This window comes from Rattus rattus, chromosome 12 (genome assembly GCF_011064425.1).
Source record: "Rattus rattus isolate New Zealand chromosome 12, Rrattus_CSIRO_v1, whole genome shotgun sequence".
Taxonomy (NCBI): domain Eukaryota; kingdom Metazoa; phylum Chordata; class Mammalia; order Rodentia; family Muridae; genus Rattus; species Rattus rattus.
Window position 1 is genome coordinate 19,658,564 of NC_046165.1, and position 28,000 is coordinate 19,686,563.

At 37.3% G+C, this 28,000-nt stretch overlaps 1 protein-coding gene across 6 annotated transcripts in view; it reads left to right on the forward strand.

Annotated features, from left to right (window-relative positions):
- The window catches only part of Rbm26 (RNA binding motif protein 26), an 80,966-nt gene that overhangs the window by 7,148 nt on the left and 45,818 nt on the right, over window positions 1-28,000 (forward strand). For 4 of the 6 annotated variants that reach the window (XM_032917874.1, XM_032917875.1, XM_032917877.1 and 1 more), the window contains exons 2-9: window positions 17,717-17,835; window positions 18,382-18,518; window positions 23,156-23,244; window positions 24,530-24,747; window positions 25,654-25,914; window positions 26,648-26,887; window positions 27,335-27,505; window positions 27,859-27,999. In XM_032917874.1, coding sequence (XP_032773765.1) covers window positions 17,717-17,835; window positions 18,382-18,518; window positions 23,156-23,244; window positions 24,530-24,747; window positions 25,654-25,914; window positions 26,648-26,887; window positions 27,335-27,505; window positions 27,859-27,999 — 1,376 coding nt within the window. The remainder of the gene's footprint in view (window positions 1-17,716; window positions 17,836-18,381; window positions 18,519-23,155; window positions 23,245-24,529; window positions 24,748-25,653; window positions 25,915-26,647; window positions 26,888-27,334; window positions 27,506-27,858; window position 28,000) is intronic. The other 2 variants (XM_032917876.1, XM_032917879.1) reach the window with 1 other exon arrangement.

The window sequence follows — 28,000 nt, forward strand, 5'->3', positions numbered from 1 at the left end:
TAGATTGCAATACAATAACAATAGATGGCAAGATGGCCATTTTTACAATATTAATCCTGTCAATCCATGAGCATGGGAGGTCTTTCCATCTTCTGAGATCTTCTTCATTTTTTTTTTTTTTCCCAGAGAATTGAAGTTCTTGTCATACAGATCTTTCACTTGCTTGGTTAGAGTCACACTGAGGTATTTTATATTATTTATGACTATTATAAAGGGTGTTGTATCCCTAATTTTTTTCTCAACCCATTTATCCATTGTATAGAGAAAAGCTACTGATCTGTCCAGCTACTTAACTGACATTGTTTTATCAGGTTTAGGAGTTTTCTGGTGGAACTTTTGGGGTCACTTAAGTACACTATCATATCATCTGCAAAGAATGATATTTTGATTTCTTCCTTTCCAGTTTGTATCCCTTTGACCTCCTTTTGTTGTCTGATTACTCTGGCTAGGACTTGGAGTACTATATTGAATAAGTAGAGAGAGTGGGCAGCCTTGTCTAGTCCCTGGTTTTAGTGGGATTGCTTCAAGTTTCTCTCCATTTAGTTTGATGTTAGCTACTGGTTTGCTGTATATTGCTTTTACTATGTTTAGGTAGGGGCCTTGAATTCCTGACTTTTAACATGAAGGGGTGTTGAATTTTGTCAAATGCTCTCTCAGCATCTAATGAGATGATCATGTGGGTTTTTTCTTAAGTTTGTTTATATACTGGATTACATTGATGGATTTCTGTATGTTGAACCATCCCTGCATCTCTGGGATGAAGCCTACTTGATCATGGTGGATGATCATTTCGATGTGTTCTTGGATTCCGTTTGCAAGAATTTTATTGAGTATTTTTGCATTGATACTCATAAGGGAAATTGGTTTGACGTTCTCTTTCTTTGTTGGGTCTTTGTGTGGTTTACATATAAGTGTAACTGTGGCTTCATAGAAGGAATTGGGCAGTGCTCCTTTTGTTTCTATTTTGTAGAATAGTTTGGATAGTATTGGTATGAGGTCTTCTATGAAGGTCTGATAGAATTCTGCACTAAACCCATCTGGTCCTGGGCGTTTTTTGGTTGGGAGACTTTTAATGACTGCTTCTATTTCTTTAGGCGTTATGGGGTTGTTTAGATAGTTTATCTGTTCCTGATTTAACTTCTGTACCTGGTATGTGTCTAGAAAATTGTCCTTTTCATCCAGATTTTCAAGTTTTGTTGAATATAGACTTTTGTAGTAGGAACTGATGATTATTTTGAATTTCTGATTTTGTTAATTTGGGTACACTGTCTGTGACCTCTGGTTAGTCTGGCTAAGGGTTTATCTATCTTGTTGATTTTCTCAAAGAACCAGCTCCTGGTTTTGTTGATTCTTTGTACAGTCCTTTTTGTTTCACTTGGTTGATTTTAGCCCTGAGTTTGATTATTTCTACTCCTCTTGGGTGTATTTGCTTCTTTTTGTTCTGGAACTTTTAGGTGTGCTGTCAAGCTGCTAATGTATGCTCTCTCCAGTTTCTTTTTGGAGGGATTCAGAGCTATGAGTTTTCCTCTTAGTACTGCTTTCACTGTGTCCCATAAGTTTGGGTATTTTTTATCTTCATTTTCATTAAATTCTAAAAAATCTTTAATTTTTTTTCTTTCTTCCTTGACCAAGTTATTGAGTAGAGCTGTTGTTCAGCTTTCATGTGTATGTGGACTTTCTGTCATTGTTGTTATTGAAGACCAGCCTTAGTCTGTGGTGATCTGATAGGATGCATGAGATTACTTCAGTCTTCTTGTATCTGTTGAGGCCTGTTTTGTGACTGATTATATAGTCAGTTTTGGAGAAGGTACCATGAGGTGCTGAGAAGAAGGTATATTCTTTTGTTTTAGGATGAAATGTTCTATAGATATGTTAAATATATTTGGCTCATAACTTCTGTTAGTTTCTCTGTGTGTCTGTTTAGTTTCTGTTTCCATGATTTGTCCATTGATGAGAGTGAGTTGTTGAAGTCTCACACTATTATTGTGTGAGGTGCAGTGTGTGCTTTGAGCTTTAGTAAGATTTCTTTTATGAATGTAGGTGTCCTTGCATTTGTAGCATAGATATTCAGTATTGAGAGTTCATCTTAGTGGATTTTTCCTTTGATGAATATGAAGTGGCCTTCCTTATGTTTTTTGATAACTTTTGATTAAAAGTTGATTTTTTTTTTTTTCTATATTAGAATGGCTACTCCAGCTTATTTCTTCAGACCATTTGCTTTGAAAGTTGTTTTCTAGCCTTTCACTCTGAGGTAGTGTCTGTCTTTGTCTCTGAGGTGTGTTTTCTGTATGTAGCAAAATGATGGGTTCTCTTTACATATCCAGTCTTTTAGTCTATGTCTTTTTATTGGGGAATTGAACCCATTGATATTGAGGAATATTAAGCGATAGTGATTGTTGCTTCCTGTTATTTTTGTTGTTAGAGGTGGAATTATGTTTGTGTATCTCTCTTCTCTTGGTTTTGTTGCAAGAAAATTACTTTCTTGCTTTTTCTATGGTGTAGTTTCCCTTCTTGTGTTTGACTTTTCCATCTATTATCCTTTGTAGGGCTGGATTTGTGGAAAGATACTGTGTAAATTAGGTTTTCTCATGGCATATCTTGGTTTCTTCATCTATGTTAATTGAGAGTTTTGCAGGATATGGTAGCCTGGACTGGCATTTGTGTTCTCTTAGGGTCTGTATGACATCTGCCCAGGATCTTCTGGCTTTTATAGTCTCTGGTGAGAAGTTTGGTGTAATTCTGATAGGTCTGTCTTTATATGTTACTTGACCTTTTTCCCTTACTGCTTTTAATATTTGTTTTTTGTTTTGTGCATTTGATGTTTTAACTATTACGTGATGGGAGGAATTTCTCTCTTCTGGTTCAATCTATTTGGAGTTCTGTAGGCTTCTTGTATGTTCATGGGCATCTCTTACTTTAGGTTAGGGGATTTTTCTTCTATAATTTTGTTGAAGATATTTACTGGCTGTTCAAGTTGGGAGTCATCAATTTCTTCTATACCTATTATCCTTAGGGTTGAACTTCTTATTGTGTCCTGCATTTCCTGGATGTTTTGGGTTAGGAGCTTTTTGCATTTTGTATCATCTTTGATGGCTGTGTCAGTTTTTCCTATGGTATCTTCTGCTTCTGAGAGTCTTCCTTCTATCTCCTGTATTTTGTTGGTAATGCGTGCGCCTGTGACTCCTGATCCCTTTCCTAGGTTTTCTATCTCCAGGGTTGTCTCCCTTTGTGAATTCTTTATTGTTTCTATTGCTATTTTTAGATCCTGGATAGTTTTGTTCAATTCCTTCACCTGTTTGGTTGTGTTTTCCTGTAATTCTTTTAAGGGATTTTTGTGTTTCCTCTTTAAGGGTCTCTACCTGTTTACCTGTGTTTTCCTGTCTTTCTTTAAGGAAATTATTTGTGTCCTTCTTAAAGTCCTCTATCATCATCATGAGTTGTGATTTTAAATCCAAATCTTGGTTTTCTGGTGCGTTGGGGTATCCAGGGCCTGCTGTGATGGGGGAACTGGCTTCTGATGATGCCAAGTGGCCTTGGTTTCTGTTAGTTAGGTTCTTGCCCTTGCCTCTCACCGTGTACTTATCTTGGAAGTGGTGGTCTTACCTCTGCCCTCAGGTGTGTCAGTGCTCCTGGAGTGTGGCTTTCCTCATTTTTTTTTCTTTTTTTTCCGGAGCTGAGGACCGAACCCAGGGCCTTGGGCTTTCTAGGGAAGCGCTCTACCACTGAGCTAAATCCCCAACCCCCTCATTTTTTTTTTAATAGAAAAAAGTTTTCTTTAATATTTTGTGGGCTTATTACTGTATATGGTAATTCAATAAAATCAGGGTTTGTTTTTTTTTTTTTCTTGATATGAAGGGATTCCTCAAGGTACAGTCAAATCCTTTAATTTTTCAGGAATTAAAATTGACAGAGTGATGCTGAGACTTTGGAGTTTAACTGTAAAGATGGGAATCTTTAGTTTTTGCCTCTGCAGCTGTGCATTGCTGTGAAGGTGGTTACGTGGAGGAATAAAAGCAAACTGCTTTTCCTCATAGGTCAGGGTTCAGATTTCAGTTCTGCCATTGATTAGTGATCTAGACAAGTGAACCTTCCTTTCTTTAGTAGTGTAATTAGGGGGAATTATTTGTTTCCTGTATAGAAGAGAATGAAACACTAAGCAATCTACAGTTGTCCCTCCTCCTTTAAGTGCAGCTTGATTAATAGCTTACTTGACTACTATTGCTACCATTAACATTCGCATGCATCACTGGTGTTTTCTATTCCTTTTTACTTGATGTTATCACTCTGTTTTGCTGGGGTTGATGACAGTGAGGCACTGAAGTGTGAAGTTAAGATACTACCTCACAGTTAATTGAAGCCTTATTTATTATACACTAGAGCAGTAGTATTCAACTAGTGGGTTGAGGCCTTTCACACGGTTTGCCTGAGACCGTTAGAAAGCATGCATATTTACAATTCATAATAATAGAAGAATTAGAGTTAAGAAGTACCAATGGAAATAATTATATGGTTAGGGGTTACCTCTACATGAATAACTGGATTAATGGGTCAGACCATTAGGAAGGTTGAGAACCACTGCTCCAGAGTCATGCATGTTCTTAACATGCTATGGCCTTGTAGTGTGGATAGTATATTGTTCTCATTATGGTATGCATTTCTTTTTAAACTGTTAGGTTTTCATTTGCAGTAACCCTTTTGAAAAGGAACAAGGTTCTAAAAGCATTATACTCTTGGAGGTTTTGTAGTACTTTTTTCTTTGCTTATATTTGCTACTAACAAGTATTTTTTAAAGTTCATTAAAAATTTTTTTATTGTGAATTATGGAAAATTGTGTGTGTGTGTGTGTGCGCGCGCGGTCTTTTGACCCCTGAACCTTGCTGCTGAATTCTCTCTTTCTGCTACTTTGGCATAATAAGTCAATTTGCTACCCTGAATAGAGACTGAACAGTAATAGCAGAAAGCAAAAACTAGACCCATACGTTTCTTACATGTGCATTCTTGCTAGTTTCCACTTACATCTCAATGCTTTTTATATGCATCCTAATTTATGGGAAGCTAAACTTTCCTTGAGATTCTCTACCAATATTTTATATTGGCCCCCTTTCTCCAATTTTAAGTGGAAATGAACTCACAGCTTATTCTATGCTGATCATTGAGACTTTATTGAATGTGAACTAAGTTCTGTTGAAGACAAAACAGACTCAGTGTTGTTTACTGGCTATGAATATACTTCCATTGTTTTATAACTTTTGATAAATGGCTTTCAAGACCATATTCTGTTGCTGCAATCTTATGTGAATATAGCCAGTAAATGAAGGTAACAGACTCCAAAGACGTTTGATTCTGCCTTGTGTATGGTGGTGCTTCCTGACTTTTATATGCATATCCTTTATATGTATATGTGTTATGTCAGTACTAAAATATAGATCTGATGTGGTCCATTTCTTCCACAAACTTACCTGTGATCCATTTAGTTAGGGTAGTGACTCTTTGCAACATAACTCTTTAATTACTCTTCCATAACTTATGACACACATCACTGGCAAAATACCTGTGTTAGCTGTTACTTGTTTTAGCAACATTGTTGGATTCTCTGGCAGTTGAAAGCAAGCTTTGTCGCTTAGAGTAACTGTGTTCCTGTTCTATGTAGCACCTAGTACATTGTGTGTGACACAGACTTTAGTATTAAATGTATTAGTTGAAATTTCTACTTCGTTGACTGAAAATCTAGAGTGGGAAGCTCAGTTGATTAAAACTAAAACCCACATTATGCTACCTTCATTTTCAGAGTAGCCGACATGGATCACACTAAAATGAGGTCCTTTAGGTTTGTTTCATTCCTTTTTTTCAATACTATCTATTCTGTTTTGTTTTTGTTTTTGAGGCAGGGTTTTTCTGTGTAGCCTTGGAACTCTGTAGACAAAGCTCAGAGATATGCTTGTCTCTGCCACCCAAGTGCTACCATAAAGGCATGCACGGCCACTGCTGAGATTGTTTCAACATTTTAAAACATCTGTTTGTGTGTGTGCTCAGGCACTGGCGCATGCTGGTTAGAGGACAACTGGTAGGAGTAGATTCTGGGCATTGAACTCGGGTGATCAAACTGTGTGGCAAGCACTCAGCCTTGTCATCTCACTAGAACTCTCTTTATTTCATAGCATCTTCAGAATTAGAACTTTTTTCTTTTCGTTTTGAGACAAAGTTTCGCTCTGTATCTTAGCAGACTGGTAGAATTTTTTTGTTTCAAAACTAAGTTTCATTTTGTAGCCTTGCCGGCAGGCCTCAGTCTTTCAAAGTGCTGGGATTTACATGTATTTGCCTCTGTGTTGGGCTAAGATTAGAAATTTAAAGTTTACATTTAGTTAAAATAGTTTAGTAATTTTATTTGAGGGTGAGCACTGAAGAAAATGTTAAGTATTTCTGTGTGCAAGTCAGCCCTGCTCATGGAGCTGGACAAAATAAATGATTCTAATTTTAGTTGGTGAAAGAATTATTTCCCCAATACATATGTTTGTTAAATACTTTATTTATGTTCTTTACTTGATAAATGCCTTTCAAGACCATATTTGCAATTCTGTTTGAAGTTTCCATTTGAATTCTGAGTTACTAAATTTAGCAGGGTTTTTTGTTTGTTTTTGTTGTTATTTTAAAAATTAGTTTTAGCATTTTGACTAGATTATGGTGCTTTTCAAATAAAATTATTTTACTCATAAACTACAAGATGGGAATAGCATCGGGAGCAAACAGATAAATCGTTACCTTGTTAGGTGTGCGAGTGTTCATTACCTTGTTAGGTGAGTGTTGAAAACTGCAAAGTCAGACTTGAACAGATTCCCTAAGCTGTGTTTTCTTCCTCCTCATGTTCCAGAGAGAATAAATGAAGTGGTAATGATAAACCTTTCTTACCAGATTTATTACCTTCTCACTACCTTCTTGTTGTGAGGAAAAGAAATTCTTTTTAGTGTACCTTAGTTAGGGTTACTGTTGCTGTGATCTAACATCATGACCAAACCCAAGTTAGGGAGGAGAGGGTTGATTTGGCTTAAATATCCTGAATCGTAGTTCATTGAGGGAAGCCAAGGCAGACACTCAAACTGGGTAGGAAGCTGGAGGCAGGCGCTGATGCCCAGGCTGTGGAAGTGCTTACTGGCTTGAGCTGCCTACTTTCTAGTAGAACCCAGCAGCAGCACCACCACCCTGTGGTGCGGGGTGGGGGGTGGGGGTGGGGGTGGCGGATGAGGGTGGGGATGGGGGTTGGGGGGGGCTTGAGCACCTCTCATAATCACTAATTACGAAAATGTCTTACTGACATGCTTGATTGCACCAAGATCTATTTGTGTCAGTTCGGTACAAGTAAATGGGCATTTCTGGACCAAGAAAAGGCTTATTTAAAATTCGATTTCTGTTTGTAAGCAGTGGAATACGTTTGAGATTTCTTATTGCAGTTTTCTGAGATATTTTGCTTACATACAAGCAAATGTTTAAAGCTTTTTTTTTTCTGGTAAGGTCTTAGAAAGTTTAGATTTTTTTCCCCCATGTCTTATAGCTAGCATCTAAAAGTTTGAATTTGTTACTGTTATTCGTATTTAGAAATATAATCGATATTTATATATTGACCTATGTTCTGAAACATTTGGCTTGGTTCAGATTGGTGAAAACTGCATCTTAGTGGGAGGTCTTTAGGGCACTATAGGTGTGAACTCAAAGGAGAGAGTGGGAGGGAACTCAGGTCCTTTTCTTTCTCCACTCACTTCTCAGCCATAAAGGAAGCTGGCAGCATTTTTGTTTAACCATGCGGCCTTCACTTGATGTGCTACCCTGCAACAGGACAAAGATCCTCTTATTCAATTCTTTGGGCTCTACCTTAATGTGCTCACCTAATCCTCATTACTTCTCAAAGGCCTACTTGGTTGCACCTCATAATACCTCACCATGAGGATTAAATTTCCATTTTCAGTAGAGATACCTAAGTCAGATTCTTCCATTTCTTAGTCGCTGTGTAGTAAGAATTGGAGCATCTTTCTTGAGTGCTTTTCACATTTCATCTTTGCACTTCCAGGATCCGCATAAGTTTTCCACCTTTAAAATGACAAAAATTCAGTTTGCTGTGTCGGCCATCCCATGCTTGCGTCACTGTTTTGCTTTTACCATTGGGTTGTTTGTCTATATTGATTGTGTAAATAATTCTGCAATGAACATTTTCTCCTGTGTAGTTTCCATGTGGGAAATATGTTATTTTTAATACGAATTGACTGAGTAATCTTGGTGCCGAAACTTTATTAAGACATAGATGCTTGAAAGCTGGGCCAGGCACATTCTTGTTTTTTTAAGTTCAGCAGTTCAGGTAAAGTTGTTTTATGATGTTACTCATTTTATCATATTTTTGTAAGAAGTGACTGGTGCTACTGTATCAGTATAAATTATAGCATGTGCTTGAGTTTTTAAAAATTTTTACATCCTCCTATTCCTGTACTCCCCCTGCTGTTTTCCAGTTATTTTCTTCAACACATTGATATGAAAATTACTAAATTTTAAGTGGAGTCATTCATTACAAATGGAAAAATGGGTGATTAAAAATGTAACAAATGTAAAAAATGCAGTTCAGCAGATAATTTACTTGTTCTTCTAAATGTAGTGACATACACTCTGAGGCCTGCCATCTTGATTTTAAAAGGTTGTAAGGGCCTTTAGTGGCTCACGTCTTTAACCCCAGCAGTCTGGGTCGAGGAGAAGGGCATGACGGTACTGGTACAGGCAGAGACCAGCCTGAATAATATAGTGAATTCCAAAGTTTGGAGTTCTGGGGAGTAAGAAGGAGAGAGAGGGACAGGTAAAGGGAGAGGGACAGGTGCAGACAGTCATTGCCTGACAAATAGAGTTTGGATCTGGAATAGCTCTGAAGACTGATGTGAAGGTTGGTTCCCAGAGAAGTAAAGTGCCAACCCAGGAGTAGTACATTACTTGTGAGTATAGTGGAAATAACCTCAGACAAGGAGCCGTAAAACCCCAGTTTTTCAGAGTTTATGATGCTGGTGCTGCTCTTCCTCTTCCTCCTTCACCCGCCTCCCGACTTCAAGGAAAGGCTAACAGTTTAGTTTAGTACTAATGGACGAAAAGAGGACATAGCATAAAACACGGCAGACAGAGTTTTCTTTTTAACTAAAGCATTGTCATACGGGTGAATATATTTACCATAGCTCTTTCGTTCTTTAGTCATTCCTAAGTGTGTATATATACACACACGCGCGCACACACACACACACACACACACACACACACACTTTTTTTTTTTTTACTGTGCTTGACAAGTTTATCAAATGCCTTCTTGTAATTTGGATCCTAATTCCAATTTGGCAGAGCATTTGTTTTCTTAGAAGAAATTAAAGATTAATATCCTTAGTCTTGAGATTTTTTTTTGAGTTGAAAAATATCTATGATTTTAAAATTAAATTCAAACATTATTACTTTATGCGTATAGCTGTTTTCCTGCTTGTATGTCTTTGCACCATGTGTGTGCAGGGACGTTGGAGTAAGATAAGAGAGAACTCTAGAACCATCAATGGCTATGACTGATGATGTGGCAATTGAACCCTAGTCTGGAAGAACAGCAAGTGCTTTTAACTGCTGAGCCATTTCTCTAGCCCTACAAACAGAACAAAACAAAACCTTTTCTTTTTAAAATTACGTGCGTGTGTGTGTGTGTGTGTGTGTGTGTGTGTGTGTGTGTGTGTGTGTGTGTGTCAGGGGTAAGTTATTTCCATGTGTTTTTCAGGACAAACACGTATTGTAGGCTTCAGTGAAAGTGTCCTTACCTGGTATACATCAGACTGGTCCCAGTTTAAGTGCAAATATTTTCAGAATGATTTTGGAAGCAGTTTTAGAAAACTTGGGTGTCAGTGTTTTGGACAGGGTCTCTTTGTAGCTCAGGCTGGTTAGGAAGATGACCTTGAATTTCATCCTCCTCCCCTCCCTCCCCTCCCTCCCCTCCGTCAGTTCTGTGATAATAGGCTTCTTCCATGCTAGGCAAGCTTGCTACAAGCTGAGCTTTATCTCTAGTGATTGCCTTTTTGTATTTTACTCTGCAGAACCATTCCCCTTGGATAATTTTGCCTTTCTTCTTGACATGGCAAAATGCTCCCTAGCCTTCTCCCTCCTATTGGTTCCTGAAAAGAATGGATTACCGTTTACTTTGTTTTGTAGTAAGTAGAAGGTCAGTGACCTGCTGGCCTGAGGGAAGCACTCTTCTTTGTTGGGAACTGGGATAAAAACTAGCATGTACCTAGACATGGGGCTTTGCTTTCGGCTCTGTGTGGTTTCAAGGATTAGGAGTTGTGGCCTTGTTGGAGAGGAAGTGTCACTGCAAGTAGGTTTCGATTTTTCAAAAGACTTGCACCATTATTATTGTATAAGTATTAGATAAGCTTTGGCAGTGGATAGATTCAGTGAAAACTGTAAAACATTGTATAAGTTGGAAAAGACAATAGAAGATAAAAAGTCCTAGAGTTAACAGATGGAGCAATATTATTGTAAAAATAGACAAAAGTAAAGAACCCATTTAATATAATAGCCATCAAAATTCCATTGACATTTCTTATAGAACTAGAAGAAAAATCCCTACAGTTCACACAGAAGCAAAAAAGACACTGAAATGTCAGAGCAACTTAAGGTAAAGGGATAAATGGAGGTCTACCTCATGTAAAATTATACCCAAAGCCACAGTCAGTAACAAAAACCAGCATGGCATATACAGAGATCAACCGAGACAGCTGTGGCCATCTTTCTAACCAAGGTATTAAAAGCATTTGATTTTTTTTTTTTTTAAACCCAGCTTTTTCAATATAGGGAAAACTGATTATCCATGGGAATAAAACAAAGCGGTGAGACTAAGAAATACTAGAGGAAAACACAGGGAAATTATTTCAAGGTCTAGGCATAGGCAACAATTTTCTGAGAAGGACAAGCTCTGGAAAAATCGAGCCACTTGTTTCTGTGGGATTACTATACTGAATATATAAAGAACTCAAACCACCGAACACCAAAAGAATAAATAATTCAGTCAGTAATTGGACAAGTGAATTAAACAGTTCATAAAAGAAGTACAGCCCTGGTCCACTGAGATGTTAGCAAGCAGCTGCTTCCTGCTTTTGAGAGAACTGTCTATCACTGTACCTTCCCCACTGTAATACACTGTGTCCGTTAAACCAGGAGCCAGATTTAACATCTGCTTTAAATTTCTTCTTTTCAGCTATTTAGTCACAGGAACAAGAAAATAACTAATGTAGAAAATTAGTATTGAGAAGTGGGATCATGTGATTCATAAGCCTTCTGTACTGTTTGTTGAAAGAATGCAGAAAGATTCAGAACTTTAGACTAGTGAAGCTGTTAGAGTGTTGTAAGCAGGGCTTAGTGACCCTTTCAGGTTGAGTTCAGAAGACCAGAATGCCAAGGGGCATGGGCAGTGGAAACCAGGCTAACTAGGCTAGGGGTTGTTTGTATTAAGACACTGGCAACATTGTTCTTGTATATGGAAAACTTGAGAAAAGCTGGTTTTAAAAGTAATTCCTAGTTGCAGAGCTCCCACCATGTCATCACAGACAGTTTGTTTTGTAACAGTAAACTACACCTGATTAAAATGAAGAGAACAACCAACTGTGGGGAAGCCCACCCAGCACCAGTGCATACAGGCATAACACAGCTCCTGCACCTAAGGCTCAGGGAACACTGTGCAAGTGGGGCTGGAGAGATGATAAGAGCCAGGGGACCCTGGAAACTGCTGCGTGATGGTGTCTCCTAGAAATGACAATGGAACTTCACCCACGGTACTGCAATAATATGACTGCCTAAACAAGGCCTGAACTAGGAACAGCACAGACATGCTAATGTGGAAGGGGGAAATTTCATGGGACCCTACCTTTAGACAAAGAACAGTAGGCACCCAAGGAATGCTGAGAGCAGGAGAATTAGTCGTCCTGGGGGATGGTCTCTTAATTGGTTGTTCCATGTCAGGTGGTCAGACCTGAAATCATATACATACAAGTAACAAATTTGTTCATCAGGTTGTATTCATATATTAACATGCTTATATGTGTATATAACAGTAAAGAAAAAGGTTATGATTTGAAAGGACACACAGGAATTAGAGGGAGGAAAGGGAAGGGGAAAATGATATATTTTAATTAAAAAAAATAAGGTAGCGAATGATCATAGATGACACCCGTGTAACTTTAATTTTTTCAAATCCTATTTTTAATGATGATTCTTAAACGCTTTAAGCTCCCTTGCCCATCACCCACCAGAGGTAGTGGGAAAGAAAGGATGGGGTGAAAGAGTGGACCTGTTTAATAAGGTTCTTTGAAGCAACTCTTGTCTGTGTTGTCTGGAAACCAGCAGTTCAGTGCACAGGCCAGCAGGCAGAGCAGCTTGATCCACTTGCAAACGCTTCACGGATACACCAGCAGTTCAGTTTGGTAGAGTTGTGTTCACTGCAGCAGTGACACGAACTAGCAGAGATAGCCAGGCCAGCCTGGGAGGAGGAGAGGGACCAGCAGGAGGGACCAGCAGGACAACCAGGGGTCGAGTGCCTCTCTCCCAGGGAAGTGAAGATCAGTGAAGACTCCAGACCCACAGCTAGCTGTACCAGCAAGCCAAGCTCTGTTTCCGTCACTCCTATTTATACCCTCCAAACATCATGTGTCTTCCATGTGCCTTGCCTCAGCACATGCATCCAGTCAGCCCGAATCCCAACAAAGGGAGCTTAACTACACAGTACATGCAGAGCATCCTCTCTCCTGTGTTTGCCTCACTGAAATGTTCCTTTATGAGTCTGCCTTAGTCTTTAACCTGTGCCCACTTTAGGAAAACACTCGTTCACGTGTTTGCCCCAGAAAAGCAGTATCTAACACAACTGACTCTCCAAAGAACCCGGAAGTTTCCACTTTACACCTGATACTGACTCCTGGCTTCCACATACCCACACTTGTATGCAAATTTGAATGACACAAAAAGAAATGCTGGGTATGATGATCGAGATAGGGTAAAGAAGGAATCCATTAAACCCTGTTCATGGAAAAGTAAATTATTAGCCTTGCCATTAAGGAAGTCAGTATGGAAGATCCTCAAAAATCTAAAAAATACCATATGAGCTCCCTATACAACTCCTGGGTATACTTTCAAAATCAGTAGTGATCCTCGCAATGCCCCTGTTATATTGGAAATAATCACGGTAGTTAAATTAGAGGGTCAGCCTGTATGATCATCAGCAGGTAAGTGAATATATTGGTATTTATACAAATACTGTTATTTAGCAATAAAATGAAAAAATTGCTAGGAGATGGGTGGAATGTATGTTAAGTGAAGTAAAGTGGACCTGGGAAGAGATTATTACTACCTTTCCATGTTATTCAGAATCTAGATTTAAAAACCAAGCATGAAAGTAGGAGGGCAATCTCTGGGAAAAGGGAGGAGACCAGAAAGTCTGTGAGGGAGGGAAGTGGAGTAAATATACTCAAATTAAACATTGGGCAAATAAGAAAGTGTTGTAGTGAAATCCAGAATTAATGTATCTAAAAAAATGGATTTTGATGGTTATCTAGAGTATGTTATTTTTTTTTTCCGGAGCTGGGGACCGAACCCAGGGCCTTGCTCTACCTCTGAGCCAAATCCCCAACCCCCTAGAGTATGTTTTATATCTTATTTTGTAATGCAGGTGCTTAAAAAAAAAAAAAAGTAAAAAAAAAGTAAAAAAGATGGGGCTGGGGATTTAGCTCAGTGGCAGAGCGCTTACCTAGGAAGCGCAAGGCCCTGGGTTCGGTCCCCAGCTCCAAAAAAAAAAAAAAAAAAATGTAATGCAGGTGCTTCATAATTCCCAATAGCCTTTACTGTAAGTTAATTATTACAAATATTTTTGCTTTTTTAAACGAAAGAAGAGGTATAAACTATAGTAATTAAATTTCATAGACTATGTATTATGTCTTTTGTAATGAAATTTGTGATTTTGAAAGAGTAATTCTAAGTATAGAATATAGAATTAGGACTTGATGCAAATTAGATAATTTTCATGAATATAAAATAAAAAGTTGGTCAGAATAGATGGGTTTTTATATCTATGTTCCAGAGCTATTGAGTTAATATACTTAAGTTTTAATTTCAAGTCTAGGCAACCTCCAGCTTCTCTCTTTGAAGATTATTGAAAATGGAAGCTTGGGTTAAATTCCTCCATTAGGTATCTCCCACTGAAATTCTAAAAGGGTCAGGAGAGTTGAATAGACAAGAATCTTTAAGAAGTATTGTAGTGGAACAAAGTTTTCTGTACTGTCATACCATTTTGAAAGTCCTACATTATAAGTTAGAATACAATCAAGCATTTTAGAGGATTGCTTGCAGCTTTTATTTCAGACCCAGTCTGATTCAAGTTTAAATTATTAAGATATTAAAGAATTTTATTAAATTTTTCAATTTCTTTTAATTCTTACTTGATGTATACAGTTTCTCCTTACCTATCTAGAAGAGATTACTGCTCTTAATAGCTACTTCTATACCTTTACATTTTTCAAAATGTTTATTTTTTGTGTATATGTGTATGGCTACATTTGCTATTGTGTGCATGTGGCAGTCAGAGTACTTCTGTGTTACCTTTACATGCAGAAACTGTCACCTTTCTAACTCCTATTATTAAAAATAAAAACATTATTAGTTGTATTAAAGTATATTCAGATATTGGTGAAGTTTTATTTTTAGGCTTTTAATTAATTTTGTGAATGATTATATTAATCTGGGTAATTTGCTAAAAGTCACTGAAGCTATTGATCTCATGGGAAATTGAGATGTTTTATGTTCATTTTTGCCCCATTTCACCCTCTGGAAGAATGGCCAGTGCTCTTAACCACTGACCCATTCATTAGCCCAAAGTAAGTTTTGAAAGGAAGTTTTAATAAAATTTCTTATGTGCCATTAAAATGCCCCCGCCCCTGCATTTGGATTACAACTAACTTAAAGTCTTTGTTAAAAATGGAAGTAGTAGGGGTTGGGGATTTAGCTCAGGCCCAGGGTTCGGTCCCCAGCTCCGGGGGGGGAAAAAAAAAAAAAAGAAAAGAAAAGAAAAAATGGAAGTAGTTTTATGAGAAGCATTGATTTATTGTAATTGAGCAGCAAGTTATCCAGGAACTTAGCAACAAAGCAGGCATTTATGGTCTCAGTTTTATAGGTCAGGTATTTAGGATTAGGTTAGTGGGCTATTTCTGTCTTCTTGTTGGATTGTGGTTAGGCCCTTTGTTGGAGATAAAATGAAGGTTCTTTTGGGACTTCAGGATTTGCTTGGAGGTTTATTACATGTACTGTTTGCTGCAAGTTTGTAAGAATCAGCAGTCCTTGTTAGCCACTGCCTTGCACCCTCATTTAATTGCTTTGCCATATTTTCTATGATACTGCTTGAGTGCCCCTTGGCATTGCATATGACTTCTCTAAAAGTGACTGAGGAAAGCAAGGGATGCCATGATGTCCTTTTCATCCCAGTATATGTGTGTGTGTGTGTGTGTGTGTGTGTGTGTGTGTGTGGTTTTTTTCTTTGACTGTCTATTTTTTGTGTGGGTACAACAGGCACTTTGTGTTTTGATTCTCTCTAGGTAGTTTGGTTTGTCTTGGAAACAAACACACACACACACACACACACACACACACACACACACACACACACACACACACATTTTTTTTCCATTCTACGCTGACCTTATTTACAGGAAATAACCTGGGAGATGGATAGAAATTTGTGGTTGTAGCACCAGGTAGGCATTTAGGGAAATGAGCAGTAGATTATCTGGTTTCTGGGCAATTCATTGCAAAGGAGGTATCCTTCTGAGTTTCTGCCTTGCCTCTAGGGTGTCTGAAAGCCACTGATGTGCCACTTAGGAGGCGAAACACAGTTTAGGATAGGGGTCCCAGCCCATGTTTCTCCTGTGATAGAGTTGGGGAGTGGGAGTTGTGGTTGCGACGGAGGCTATGCGGTTCTCAAACTTCCAGGGGACCATGAGAAATTGGGAAGGGAATTGTGTGTGTTTGTATGTGGGAGTACAGAGGAGCCTTCTACAGGAGACTTAGACAAAGGCCTCCTCCCACATTTGTCCTTGACGAAGGCGAGAGTACTTTCGTGTCCGAACTGTTTTATTCGTGGTGGATGAAGATACAGTTATCTTACTCAGGGTGAACCAGAGATTTAATACCTTTTGCAGGAAGGAATACTGAGGAAGGGGAAGTTCATTGACTAAACACTTGGGGCCTATCTGGAGATCTCATTAGCATGGAGAACTCTCTAGTTTTATGCTACATGACTGGTTGTCATGGTTCTCTCAGTAGAATGTTGTGGCCATGTGCTCCAGGACAGGAACCTGGTCAGGAGCTAGTTCGAGCTCCTGTGGTTCTTAATTACTGGGGGTCTGAACTTGTTACTACTTTACCAGTTCTTCTGTCTGGTGGCATGGTCCGCTGCCCTACAAATACACATTAACCAGAAGGTAAGCTTTAGAGTAGATGTTTTAGTCTTAAATATTGGCTCATTTATTGTTTAACTGTCTTGGGAAACCTACTTAGCTTTTTTTTTTTTTTTTTTTTTTTTTTTTTTTGAGCTGGGGACCGAACCCAGGGGCCTGCGCTTCCTAGGCAAGCGCTGTACCACTGAGCCAAATCCCCAACCCCCCTACTTAGCTTTTTTGTTTGTTTGTTTGTTTGTTTTTGTTCAATTTCTTCAGTAAGAAGAGCTTTCCAAGTAATAGTATGCAGAGAGAGCCTCTTATGGAACAGAATGGGTTCAGTAAAGTTTGCCATTGCTATTATTTTGTTCTGAAATTTGTAAAATGATCCTTAATTAAATAACATTTTATTTAACTTAAGAATTCTTTGCTCTTTTTGAATTGGATGAACATGATTCAGATATCCCTTTCTGACCTGGTCTCTCCTTTACTTGGGTTCTGCTATCATTTCCTCGTGCAATTTACCATAATTATTAGGTTATACTTATGTATATGTATGTTTATTTGTAACAATCCATGTATATAATCTCTTCCTTACAAATGGCAGCACATTAATACTTTTCTATACCTTGCATTTTAACTGTAAAAAGTTGCTTTTTCTAAGTATATTCCTTTTTTGAGTACCTTGTTTTCTGTCGTTCCCATATGTGCAGTTAATATAATTTTTTCAGTTCTCTTTAAATGGACAATTATCCCTAATCCCCTGCCTTGGTTACAGAGTTGGTCTTAGTTATAGAAATGTAGTGTTAGGAATTTTCAACACATGGGTAGTGACCCCTCTGGGGGTTGAATGACTTTCACATAGTCACATATCAGATATTCTGTGTATCAGATTTTTACCTTAAGATTTATAACAGTAGCAAAATTACAGTTAAGAAGTAGCAATGAAAATAGTTCTATGCTTGGAGGTCACCTTAACATTAGGAGCTGTATTAAAGGGACACAGCATTAAGAAGGTTGAGAGCCGTTGTAGCTATTGAGCTTTTAGTCCTAGTTTTCTTGATTCTTTTCATTCTGAAGTTTTTGTTTTTATACAGCGATAGTACTCTTTCCTGACAAGACTTTTGTGTTGTCTCTCATTTTTCTCTAATGCCAGTGATTTTCTGTAGTAGATTCATGGTTTTAGTTTCATATTTAATGTGATGTTTATGAATCTGAATGTTCACTCAGCATTATTATTTTTTTTTTTTCTTTAGCTGTGATGCTGATCCATCAGCCCTAGCAAAATATGTTTTGGCTCTGGTAAAAAAAGACAAAAGTGAAAAAGAATTAAAGGCGTTATGTATCGATCAGCTTGATGTATTTCTTCAGAAAGGTAATAATCACCTTTGGTTTTAAAGTATTATTTGAGTAAGTTATGTATAGACTATTAAAAAATTAAACCTCTAGTTGTAACAAAGCTTTTAGCTGTAACAAAGTTGAATACACATATTCCTAATTATATATATGGCTTACTTCCTCAATATGTTTTGTGTTTATTTTGTTACATAGATTATATTAATCTAAGAAAGTGGCCAGCTATTTAAGACAGTGTTATAGAAACTTCTTAGAATGTTGTATAGGACATGTTTTCAACTTTTGTTAGTTGTACTTTCCCCACAATTAGATAATGGCTAGTATTTGTGTCTATATATTGCATGTGCTATGTGTCACAGAATAGTCTTGAATGAAGTAGCTGGCTGACAGGCTTTTGTCATTCTACTCTTGAAACTTGAATGAATGACTGTCATGGAACTTGTACCATTATATGATGCTTGACAAGCAATTGGTCAGGATGTTAAGAAGCTTGATGGACAGAATTGGGGAATTAAGATCTTATTAAATATCTTTTGATCTGTGACTCTTTTGGTTTTATTTTTAGAGACACAAATATTTGTTGAAAAACTTTTCGATGCTGTGAATACAAAGAGTTATCTACCTCCTCCAGAGCAGCCGTCGTCAGGAAGCCTGAAGGTAGACTTCCTTCAGCACCAAGAAAAAGATATAAAAAAGGAAGAGGTGAGATTTGTTACTCTGTGTTGGTTCCTTAAGTTCACAAAAGAAATCTATTGAGTTTTCTTTCTTGAACTTTTCTATGAGGTGTCCTAATACTGTTCCTAAGTTCAGGGACTTCTAGGAGTACTTATTGAACTCAGAATTGAGTTATAATCATTACTATGATTTATTAATGCAAACGAATTAGAAGTTAACAAAGAAAAATGGTTTGAGAAAGGAAATCTGGTAGAAAACAAGTGCAGATGTCTAGATTCAGTGGGGTCACATAGAATGTGCTTAACTCCCCTGAAATGAGTTGTAGTAGTAATGTGTGTTTTAAGGAATGAGTAAGAGACTTGGTTGCTGGAGCCAGCTGTGGCAGTTACTCTTTCTTGCTTGGTTCTTCCTGAGGCAGCGGAGGGGGAAGAGCATTGGTGGGGTAAGACTTGGTCTTTCGAGTATTTAGGGCTGTATGATAATAAAAGGTTTACCTGTCTTAGGTCTAAGTTTGCTTCAGTAGCTCTTCTGAGGCAAGAAACTGTTTAACATTGCATCATAAAATAGCATGGGATTAAGTAAAGGGGAATCAGGGTTGTTTAAGAAAAAAGATGAGGGCTTTCTCCTCTCTTTGTCCTCAGCACCTATACCTCTTTCAGAATTCATGATCACATGGTGAAAAGTTCACCACAAGTTTATACATAAATTTGAACTGTAACTTGAGTAAGAAGTTTACAACAAGGGAATGTTCACATGCATTAAGAGTAATTATCTGGCTAAACATCATCGTCTGTCACCAGCTTCTACAAGTTCATAGAGAGTCAAAAACCATACTTTGGTGACTAAGATATTGGTCAAGTTTTGTATAGATGAACCCAGTCAATATTTTATCTTCTGTTCTTGCATCTTTAGTAAATCGTTACTTCCCTTCTTATGACCTTTGGTTAATGGTTTTATAACCTTAAAAGGTCATAAAAATTACAAAATTTATAAAATTATAAAATTCTAAAGAATGTGCTAAGTTGCAGAATGCCTGCTTACTATCCCAGAAGCAATTAACTCGTGACACTAGAAGACTGACAGAGTTCTCACTGCAGTTTGATTATCAGAGAGAACTTAATAGCAGTTTCACTATAAAAGAGCTTAATAATTACTAATTTAATTTTAGGAATTCTTACAGGATCATCTTTAAGGTTTAAGAAATTATCTTCATTGTTCTGCAGAGATCTGCTCAAAAGGGTGGGCTAATACCTACTGATTGTTATATGTATTTAATAATAACAGGAAAACATATTAATAGGGGGAATCTTTCCTAAAATGAAATTCTCCTGGGCTTTGCCTTCAGCAGCAAATCCTTTGTAGTTTTTAATCCAAGGTGAACCTATCTCAGGAAGATTACCTGCTAGGTTTTAGCTTCTCCCTGATGGCTCCTGACCGTTGGCGCTTCCTTTTTTTTTTTTGTATTAAAAATACAAAAATAAGGATTATTTTATTCTGTGTTTATGGACGTTTATGTATCATTTGTGTGCCTTGTGCACAGAAGCCAAAAGAGAGTCTCAGATTGCCTGGAACTGCAATACAGATGGTTGTGAGCCATCATGTAGGTGCTAGGAATTGAACCCAAGACACCTGAAAGAGCAGCAGTGCTTAGTTTTTATTTGGAGAAGACATCTTCTACCCAATATAAAACAGAATTCCAGACTCCCAAAAAGCAAGCGTTGGCACAAACCAAAATGTTTTCACAAACAAGTTCAGTGAGCTATTCTTGTTGGGAAATGGGGACACTATAGATACCAAGGTTTTCAGAAGGTGGCTGAGGACCAGTATTGTAAGTAGGCCCCTCTACTTAGCATTTTAACTGTTTCATATGCTGCCTCTGGACAATAAATTTATTTGTATCTGTCTGTTACTGTTTAGTCAGACAATATTTTTAAGGTAGTCAAACACAAGGATGTTCACAATGCAGTAGATAGGCCTATACTTAAGAATGTTAAGAAGTTTTTAATTGTATTTTATAATCTGTAGTTATATTTGCTTAATAACCTTAATAATTTCTCAGTTTGTTAAAAATCAAGGTGACTTAGGACAATTGTACTAATGAAGACAATTGCTGAACTTCACACTATAATATTTTTTTTAGATACTTTTAGTTTAAAGGAGTTGGTTTTGATTTTCTCTAGACAAAGGCCATGTATTCTAGCTTGACTGGAACCTGAAATGTAGACTAGGTTCACCTCTAGCTTGACTGGAACCTGGAATGTAGACTAGGTTCACCTCTACTTGCTAATAGTTCTTTTGGCTCTGCCTCTTCCTGCAGGTGTATGTCACCAACACCTGACCCAGCCCATCCTTTTAAAAATTTTATTACTTTTAATGGTATCCACACTTGTGTGTCTCTGTGTGAGTGTTTGCACGTGAGTGCCAGTGTTCAGGAAGAGATCTCCTGAAGTTATAGGTGGTCCCGAGCTGCCTGACATGGTGCTGGGAACCAGGCTCAGGTCCTCTACAGGACTAGTTTATGCTCTTAACCACTGAATCACCTCGTTAGCCCTCTACACCAGTCTTTACTAGAATTTTTGCTTTCTGTGTAACCACTCCATGGTGTTGAAATGTTAATTTGAAAGTATCATATAGCTGTGAAATGGAAATGTTATAGGATTATAGTGCGGAACAAGTAAAATGTGTATACAACAATTGGTATACTGCTTGGCACATGGCACGATGTTAGTAAATGATAGTGCCATTACTGTTGGAGATGTGGCTGTAACTCTTGATTTTTCTCTTTCCTACTCGCCTGTTCTCAGTGGATATAAGCAAGACAGCTTACTGTATAATGTGTAATATACAATAATGTGTAATAGTTATCAAAATTATTTTTTATCTCTATCTGAATATGTATATAAATTTTTACACATATGCACACACACCATCCACTTCAGTTTTATCTGCAGGAGAGGATCATAAACATACTCGTATAACTTTCATAATACCTGAAAGTGTAGTAGATAGAATATAAGGAGGACACCATTGTCCTACTGATCCTCACTTTGCCCATATGGAGAACATATAAGATGATTAAAATTTTGCCTACAGGTAGAAGTTTGGGATGCTTGCAATTAATTTTATGTGCGTGTATTTACTAAAATTAATATTTATAAATATTCACATGCACACATACATATGGAAGGAGAGTGTATATGTGAGGTTATATTCAAACAGCACCTGAGGTGATGTCCTGTGTCAGCTTCTGGAATATCCCAAAGTATAGGCATGTTACTGTATCTAGCTTTAAATTATATTTTAATTCTCATAAACTCTTGGGCCAACTGTGGACCCTGTCAGTGCATGGTGATGACCACAAAGGCTAAAGCAGTTCTTTATTATAGTATTTTTCACAAGCTGTGGAAGGTTTTTGTAATGAATTATCAAAATGTCACTTGGTAAAGAAGTACTAAAAGTTTTTTGGGGGGCACATATTATGGAATGTTGCTGTGTATGTATGTGTGCGTGTCTAATATGTTGCTGTGTATGTTTGTAGGATGGAATGTTAACGTTTGCTTAAAAGAATACATTGTGGCAAATAGGGGAAATGCAGCAGAAGATCCAGCTATCCTAAGGCTTATCATCTTGCCCTTGAAGTTGAGGTAGAAGGGTTTTAAGTTTCAGGCCAGCCTTGAAACTCAAGTCTGAGTCCTAAGTAAAACTGCATCAGCTAGATTTTATTAGTACTAGGTTTTCTGTGGACTGACAAGAGAATCTGAAGTGGGTATGAAGGAAAAAACAATAGGGAGAGGGATTGTACAAATTGTTGAAAAACATTTCTCCAAGTTAGGTTTTTCATAGGTTTCTATTTTCATTAATTCATATGGTGTATATTTCATATCCGTGGGTTTTTTATTTTATTTTTTGTAGATGCTGGGAAGGAAGGCTGACATAGCGTGGATATACGTACTTATAGATTGTCTGCGTCAGGACTTCCTTATGTTCTTACTTAAAATACACAATCTTCAAAGCCCTGGCATAGTTACAGAATTTGTTAACAATATTTTAATTTATTTAATGTCTAAATTATTTGTTTAACTTCTAAATTATTTCTGATGATATATTAATGTCCTATGGAATCAATATTGTGGGAAATACAATCTGGATAGTGCAACAGTGACTAAAGGCATATTCTTGGTTGCTTTCTAGTAGCTGTAAAACATGAATAGAGGCCTCTAGGAAATGGTACATAGCTGACATGCTCTAAACAGACAGAGAGCTGTGTGATTTGTTTATCATTTTCTTGTGTGCTTCCTTTTTTTACTCGCTTGATTAACACTAATATGTTTTCTGATGTGAGACGAGATCTAGGAAACAAAGTGTGAATTCATATTAGACTTCTGAAATAAGGGATAAAAGTGGTTTTTATATGTAAAAACAAAGACATTTGCTTAAAATATCTTCTTGTCACCATTATTTACAGTAAGGATTTATGGCTTTATTACTCAGTTTAAGCTCACCAGTTACAGCTAAAGGGTTGTATTTGGCAGAGAGATTACTTTTGCTTGAATATTTGTAAGGATAATTTTGTGTCTATTATAAATTAGGCTTAATATTAACTGAAATAGTAACATAACTATTGCTATGTTACTGTTGTCCAATTTTTTTTTTTTTTGTATTAGCTCACAAAGGAGGAAGAGCGAGAGAAGAAGTTTTCCAGAAGGTTGAATCACAGTCCTCCGCAGTCAAGCTCCCGATACAGAGACAACAGGTGATTTGTTGAAACATCCTTAAAGATTTTAGTTTTTTATTATTTAGACTAATTATGTTTTCCAAAGCAACAAGTAATCTTACATATGATTTGTTCTTTTGGATTTTGGGTTTGGGGTGGGGAGAGACAGAACCTTGCCAGTTAGGTAGCATACAGCTTATGGCAGTCCTGCATCTGCCTCCTGAGTGCTGGGATCACATTGTAGGCACACTCCATCATTACACCGAGCTCAGCAGCTCTTTTATTGGTCTAGGGAAATAGAGCTAGGACCTTTGTACCAAGAACATCTAGGTCTGATGTATATGCTGGGAGTGATATTTAAAACAGTGCTGTTTATATTAATTGCTATTGTTAATGATTTTCCTAACTTCAGATACAATGCCTCATAGTGAGAAATTTTATTTTGGACTTTTCCTTTTTTTTTTTAATAACTTATCAAGATACATTTATTACATCATAGATGATGTCATGTATATATAAGGACAAAGTATTGGAGATATAAAGTGTTACCACTTCAAATAATGACTCTAGAAGCAATGTTTGGAGAGGAGGGGAGAGAAAAATGTCCCTATTCAAGTCATAAAAGGATAATAAAACTCCAGTAAGTTAGAGTATAGTAAGTATATGTACATGCTTATAAGGAAACATTTTACTTACTGTAATAACAAGTAACAAGTATAAGATAGTAATAATAAAAATAGGGCTGGGTATGATGACAACAGTATTAATCTCAGCACTCAGGAGGCAGAGGCAGTGGATCTCTCTCTGGGTTAGAAGCCACCCTTGGCTACAAAGCAAATTGCAGGCCAGTCTGGGTTATACAGCAAGACTATGTCTCAAATAATAGAAATATAATAATAAACATATGTTAACAGCAAGACACATATTATTAGGCCTTTGCTTTTTGAGTTGTTGTTGTTGTTGTTGGGTGGCTTGAAGTTTCCCTTCAGCGTGAGTGAAATATTTTTCCCATTATGCTTTCAAAGTGTTCCAGGTATGATTCAGGAGATACATGCAAATGAGCGAATGTGTAGACTATTTGTAATATAAGATGTGCGTAGATGTCTGTGTACATATATAATGTATAGATATTGTACATGAGACTTAAGAATTAAGAGATAAGGTTGATCTTTTTAAGAGCTTTTAGAGTAAGTATAACTAAACTCAGGTCTCGTGTTTTGGAGCTGTCTTTGTTCTTATGATGATAGTAACACAGCGTACATATTTGAGGGGCTTTTACATTTACTTCAGCACTATTCACAGAAATGTTATATATATTTTTTAGAAGCCGTGATGAGAGGAAAAAAGATGATCGTTCTCGAAAAAGAGATTATGATCGAAACCCTCCTCGAAGAGATTCATACAGAGACCGGTATAACAGAAGGCGAGGGAGGAGTCGCAGTTACAGCAGGAGTCGAAGTCGAAGCTGGAGTAAAGAGCGGCTTCGTGACAGGGATAGAGATCGAAGCAGGACAAGGAGCAGAAGCAGAACGCGAAGCAGGGGTTGGTAATCCCTGTGTTGGTGATTTGGTTGCATTTCTTTACCAGGAAAACCTTCTGTGCTGCTTAATGTATTGTCTTTTATGTTTCTTACTATTTTTGAGAATGCCTTCAATTTTCTTTGTTTTGGAGACAGGTTCTCAATGTGTAGCCTGGCTGTCCTAGAACTAGCTATCAACGCCAGGGTCTCCTCAGACATTCAGAGATTTGCACACTTTTGCCTCCTGAGTACTGGGATTAAAGACCTGCTCTTCTTGGCTTCTGTGAATGCTTTCTTTTAAAGATTTTATTTATTTCAAGAAATGGTCTTCTCTGTAGCTCTGGTTGTCCTGGAATTCACTCTTAAGTTATATGTGCCTGAATCTAGGTAACCATCCACTGTAGCACAGCAAACATAACATAGGCCACACTACTGAGGTAAACGAAACTCCCTGTGCCTGCAGCAGTCAGCAGCAGTGGGGCTCCTCCTGCATCCTCTCTCTGTGCTAGAGTGTTGACTGACTTGGTTTCTAGGCAGCCACATGGACTGCGAGTTTTATGAATGCAATGGATGTCTGCTGTCCAGAAGACATTTTTCATCAGGCTTCCCTTATCTTTGGCTCTAAAGTAATTTTCTTGAATTTTGACTCCTACAATCTTTCTGCCTTCTCTTCCAATGTTGTTGCCTCTTTTGGAGCGCGGCTGGGACATGACTGTCTCAGGGAGGACCCAGCACTCCACAGTCACTTACTTTCTGCACTTTGATCAGTGAGCTATTCAGGAATTTTTTAAAGGAGGAGGTTTGTGCAAAGTTGGACTGTTTTCTATGTTTAGCAAAAACTATTGCTCTTTTTAGACCTGAGAGGTTTTTTATTTTTCCTTTTTTTCTTTTAAGAAACAGTTTTACATGTTATTTATATTTTATTGCAGAAAGGGACCTGGTGAAACCTAAATATGACCTGGATAGAACTGATCCGTTAGAAAATAACTATACACCAGTCTCTTCAGTATCGAACATTTCGTCTGGCCACTATCCTGTACCGACTTTGAGCAGCACCATAACCGTGATTGCTCCTACTCATCATGGCAATAACACTACCGAAAGTTGGTCTGAATTTCATGAAGACCAGGTGGATCACAACTCTTACGTAAGGCCACCAATGCCAAAGAAACGGTGTAGAGATTATGATGGTAAGTCACATAACTGTTTTATGATGTATTTTCTTGTAATTTTGCCTAATTTATTTTGTGTGTATGGATTTTTTTACATATATATTTTGTACAAGTTTCTGCCTGAAGTATTTGTTTAGACTGTATACTTCTTCATACGGCGTTTACCTAGGATACTGGAAAGGAGAGGTTACTTTGTGAGTTCTGTAATATCTTCCACTGCTAATTCATAACAGTTTATAATATTGTTAGACCAAAAACCAGTCAATACCATCTGAGTTACTTTTCAAAGAATCAGCTCACTTAAATATTTTTGATTAAATCATTCTTTAGAAATCAGTGAGTATTGAAATATATTTAGGATCCATGTAAGATGTTTTTCAAAGAGAATCAAAGATGTTTAAGGATTTACTATAAAAGGTTATGTTTAATATTGAAATTATAGTTGCAGTATGGTTTTAGTGTTATGAGATAGTTAAGTAATTGGTGTATTATATAGAGGCATATTTGCCAAAAGTGTTATATATTATTTTACTTACTGAATACATGTATTTCAATTTTCTTTTTATTGCATATGTTTAGAATATTAGTTGATAATAGCTTATATTAACAGTGAAGAGACCTTGTAAAAATATAAATTATAATTTTGCCCAATACTAAAAATCTTATTTTTGATATCATTTGTTAGCTCAGAGATAGTAGTTTATATTTCTAGTGCTTTTTGCATTTATTTCCAATGTCACTTTCCTTACAGAAAAGGGGTTTTGTATGAGAGGAGACATGTGTCCTTTTGATCACGGGAGTGACCCAGTCGTTGTAGAAGATGTGAATTTGCCAGGCATGCTGCCTTTCCCAGCGCAGCCGCCTGTTGTTGAAGGACCACCTCCTCCTGGGCTGCCCCCACCTCCTCCAATTCTGACACCCCCACCTGTGAATCTTAGACCCCCTGTGCCACCTCCAGGTCCATTACCACCCAGTCTGCCACCTGTCACAGGTCAGAAGATAGATTTGTTTTCTGTTAATCATTTGTTGTTCACTTACAGTCTTTTTTGTGGAATTAATGATTTTATGCTTGTTTTTTTAAAACAATTTGTAAAGTAGGCCTATACATGCCTGATAGAAACCAAGTGTATTCCCATTTGCAAGATCATGCATGATTCAGCCTTTAGTAAACTTATTGTGATTTGTAAAAGCCTGTGAATTACATACATTATAATAATCTCTTTACCTTTAGTCCTTCATAGTTTACATCAAACCTGTTTTGTAATAGATTTAAAAGTTTACCAAAGATTTAAATATTTCCGAAACAAACAACAACAACAACAAAAAAACCCCGCTAACTTACTTGTTAAGAGATTGCTTTTTGTAGAAAACATTTTTGCTTGGTAAAAGAATATCAGATTTGAATGTATAATAATTTATCTCGTTTGTTTGCTTTCAGATGATATTTCTTATTCTTTGGTTTTGACAGGACCACCTCCTCCACTTCCTCCTTTGCAGCCATCTGGCATGGATGCGCCACCTAACTCTGCGACGAGCTCTGTTCCTACCGTGGTGACAACCGGCATCCACCACCAGCCTCTTCCTGCTCCACCCTCTCTCTTTACTGCAGGTGCAGTTTTGGCCCCTCTGAATTTCACAGTGCATTTTTAGAGCAAAGCTTTAGAAATACCTAATGAGTTAAAAATAAGGGACACATTTCTCAACTAAAATTATACAGTGGAGGTGGACTTGATGAATTAATACTGAATTACCCAGTTAGGAGATAGTTTGGAAGACTTAAATTGGTATCATTTTTTTGTTTGTTTGCTTTGTTTAGTTTTTATAGAGCTACTATATATTTAAAATACATTAGTTGTATGTTTATTAATAATAAATTATGCTGCTTACTTTTTCTATTATCAGTGTTTAAAAGTCACCAAATGGTTTTTTATAATTGTTTAATTACAGTTTTTTTGTTACCAGATACATATGATACAGATGGCTACAATCCTGAAGCTCCAAGCATAACAAACACTTCCAGACCTATGTATAGACACAGAGTCCATGCACAAAGGCCTAACTTGATAGGACTAACATCTGGGGACATGGATTTACCGCCTAGAGG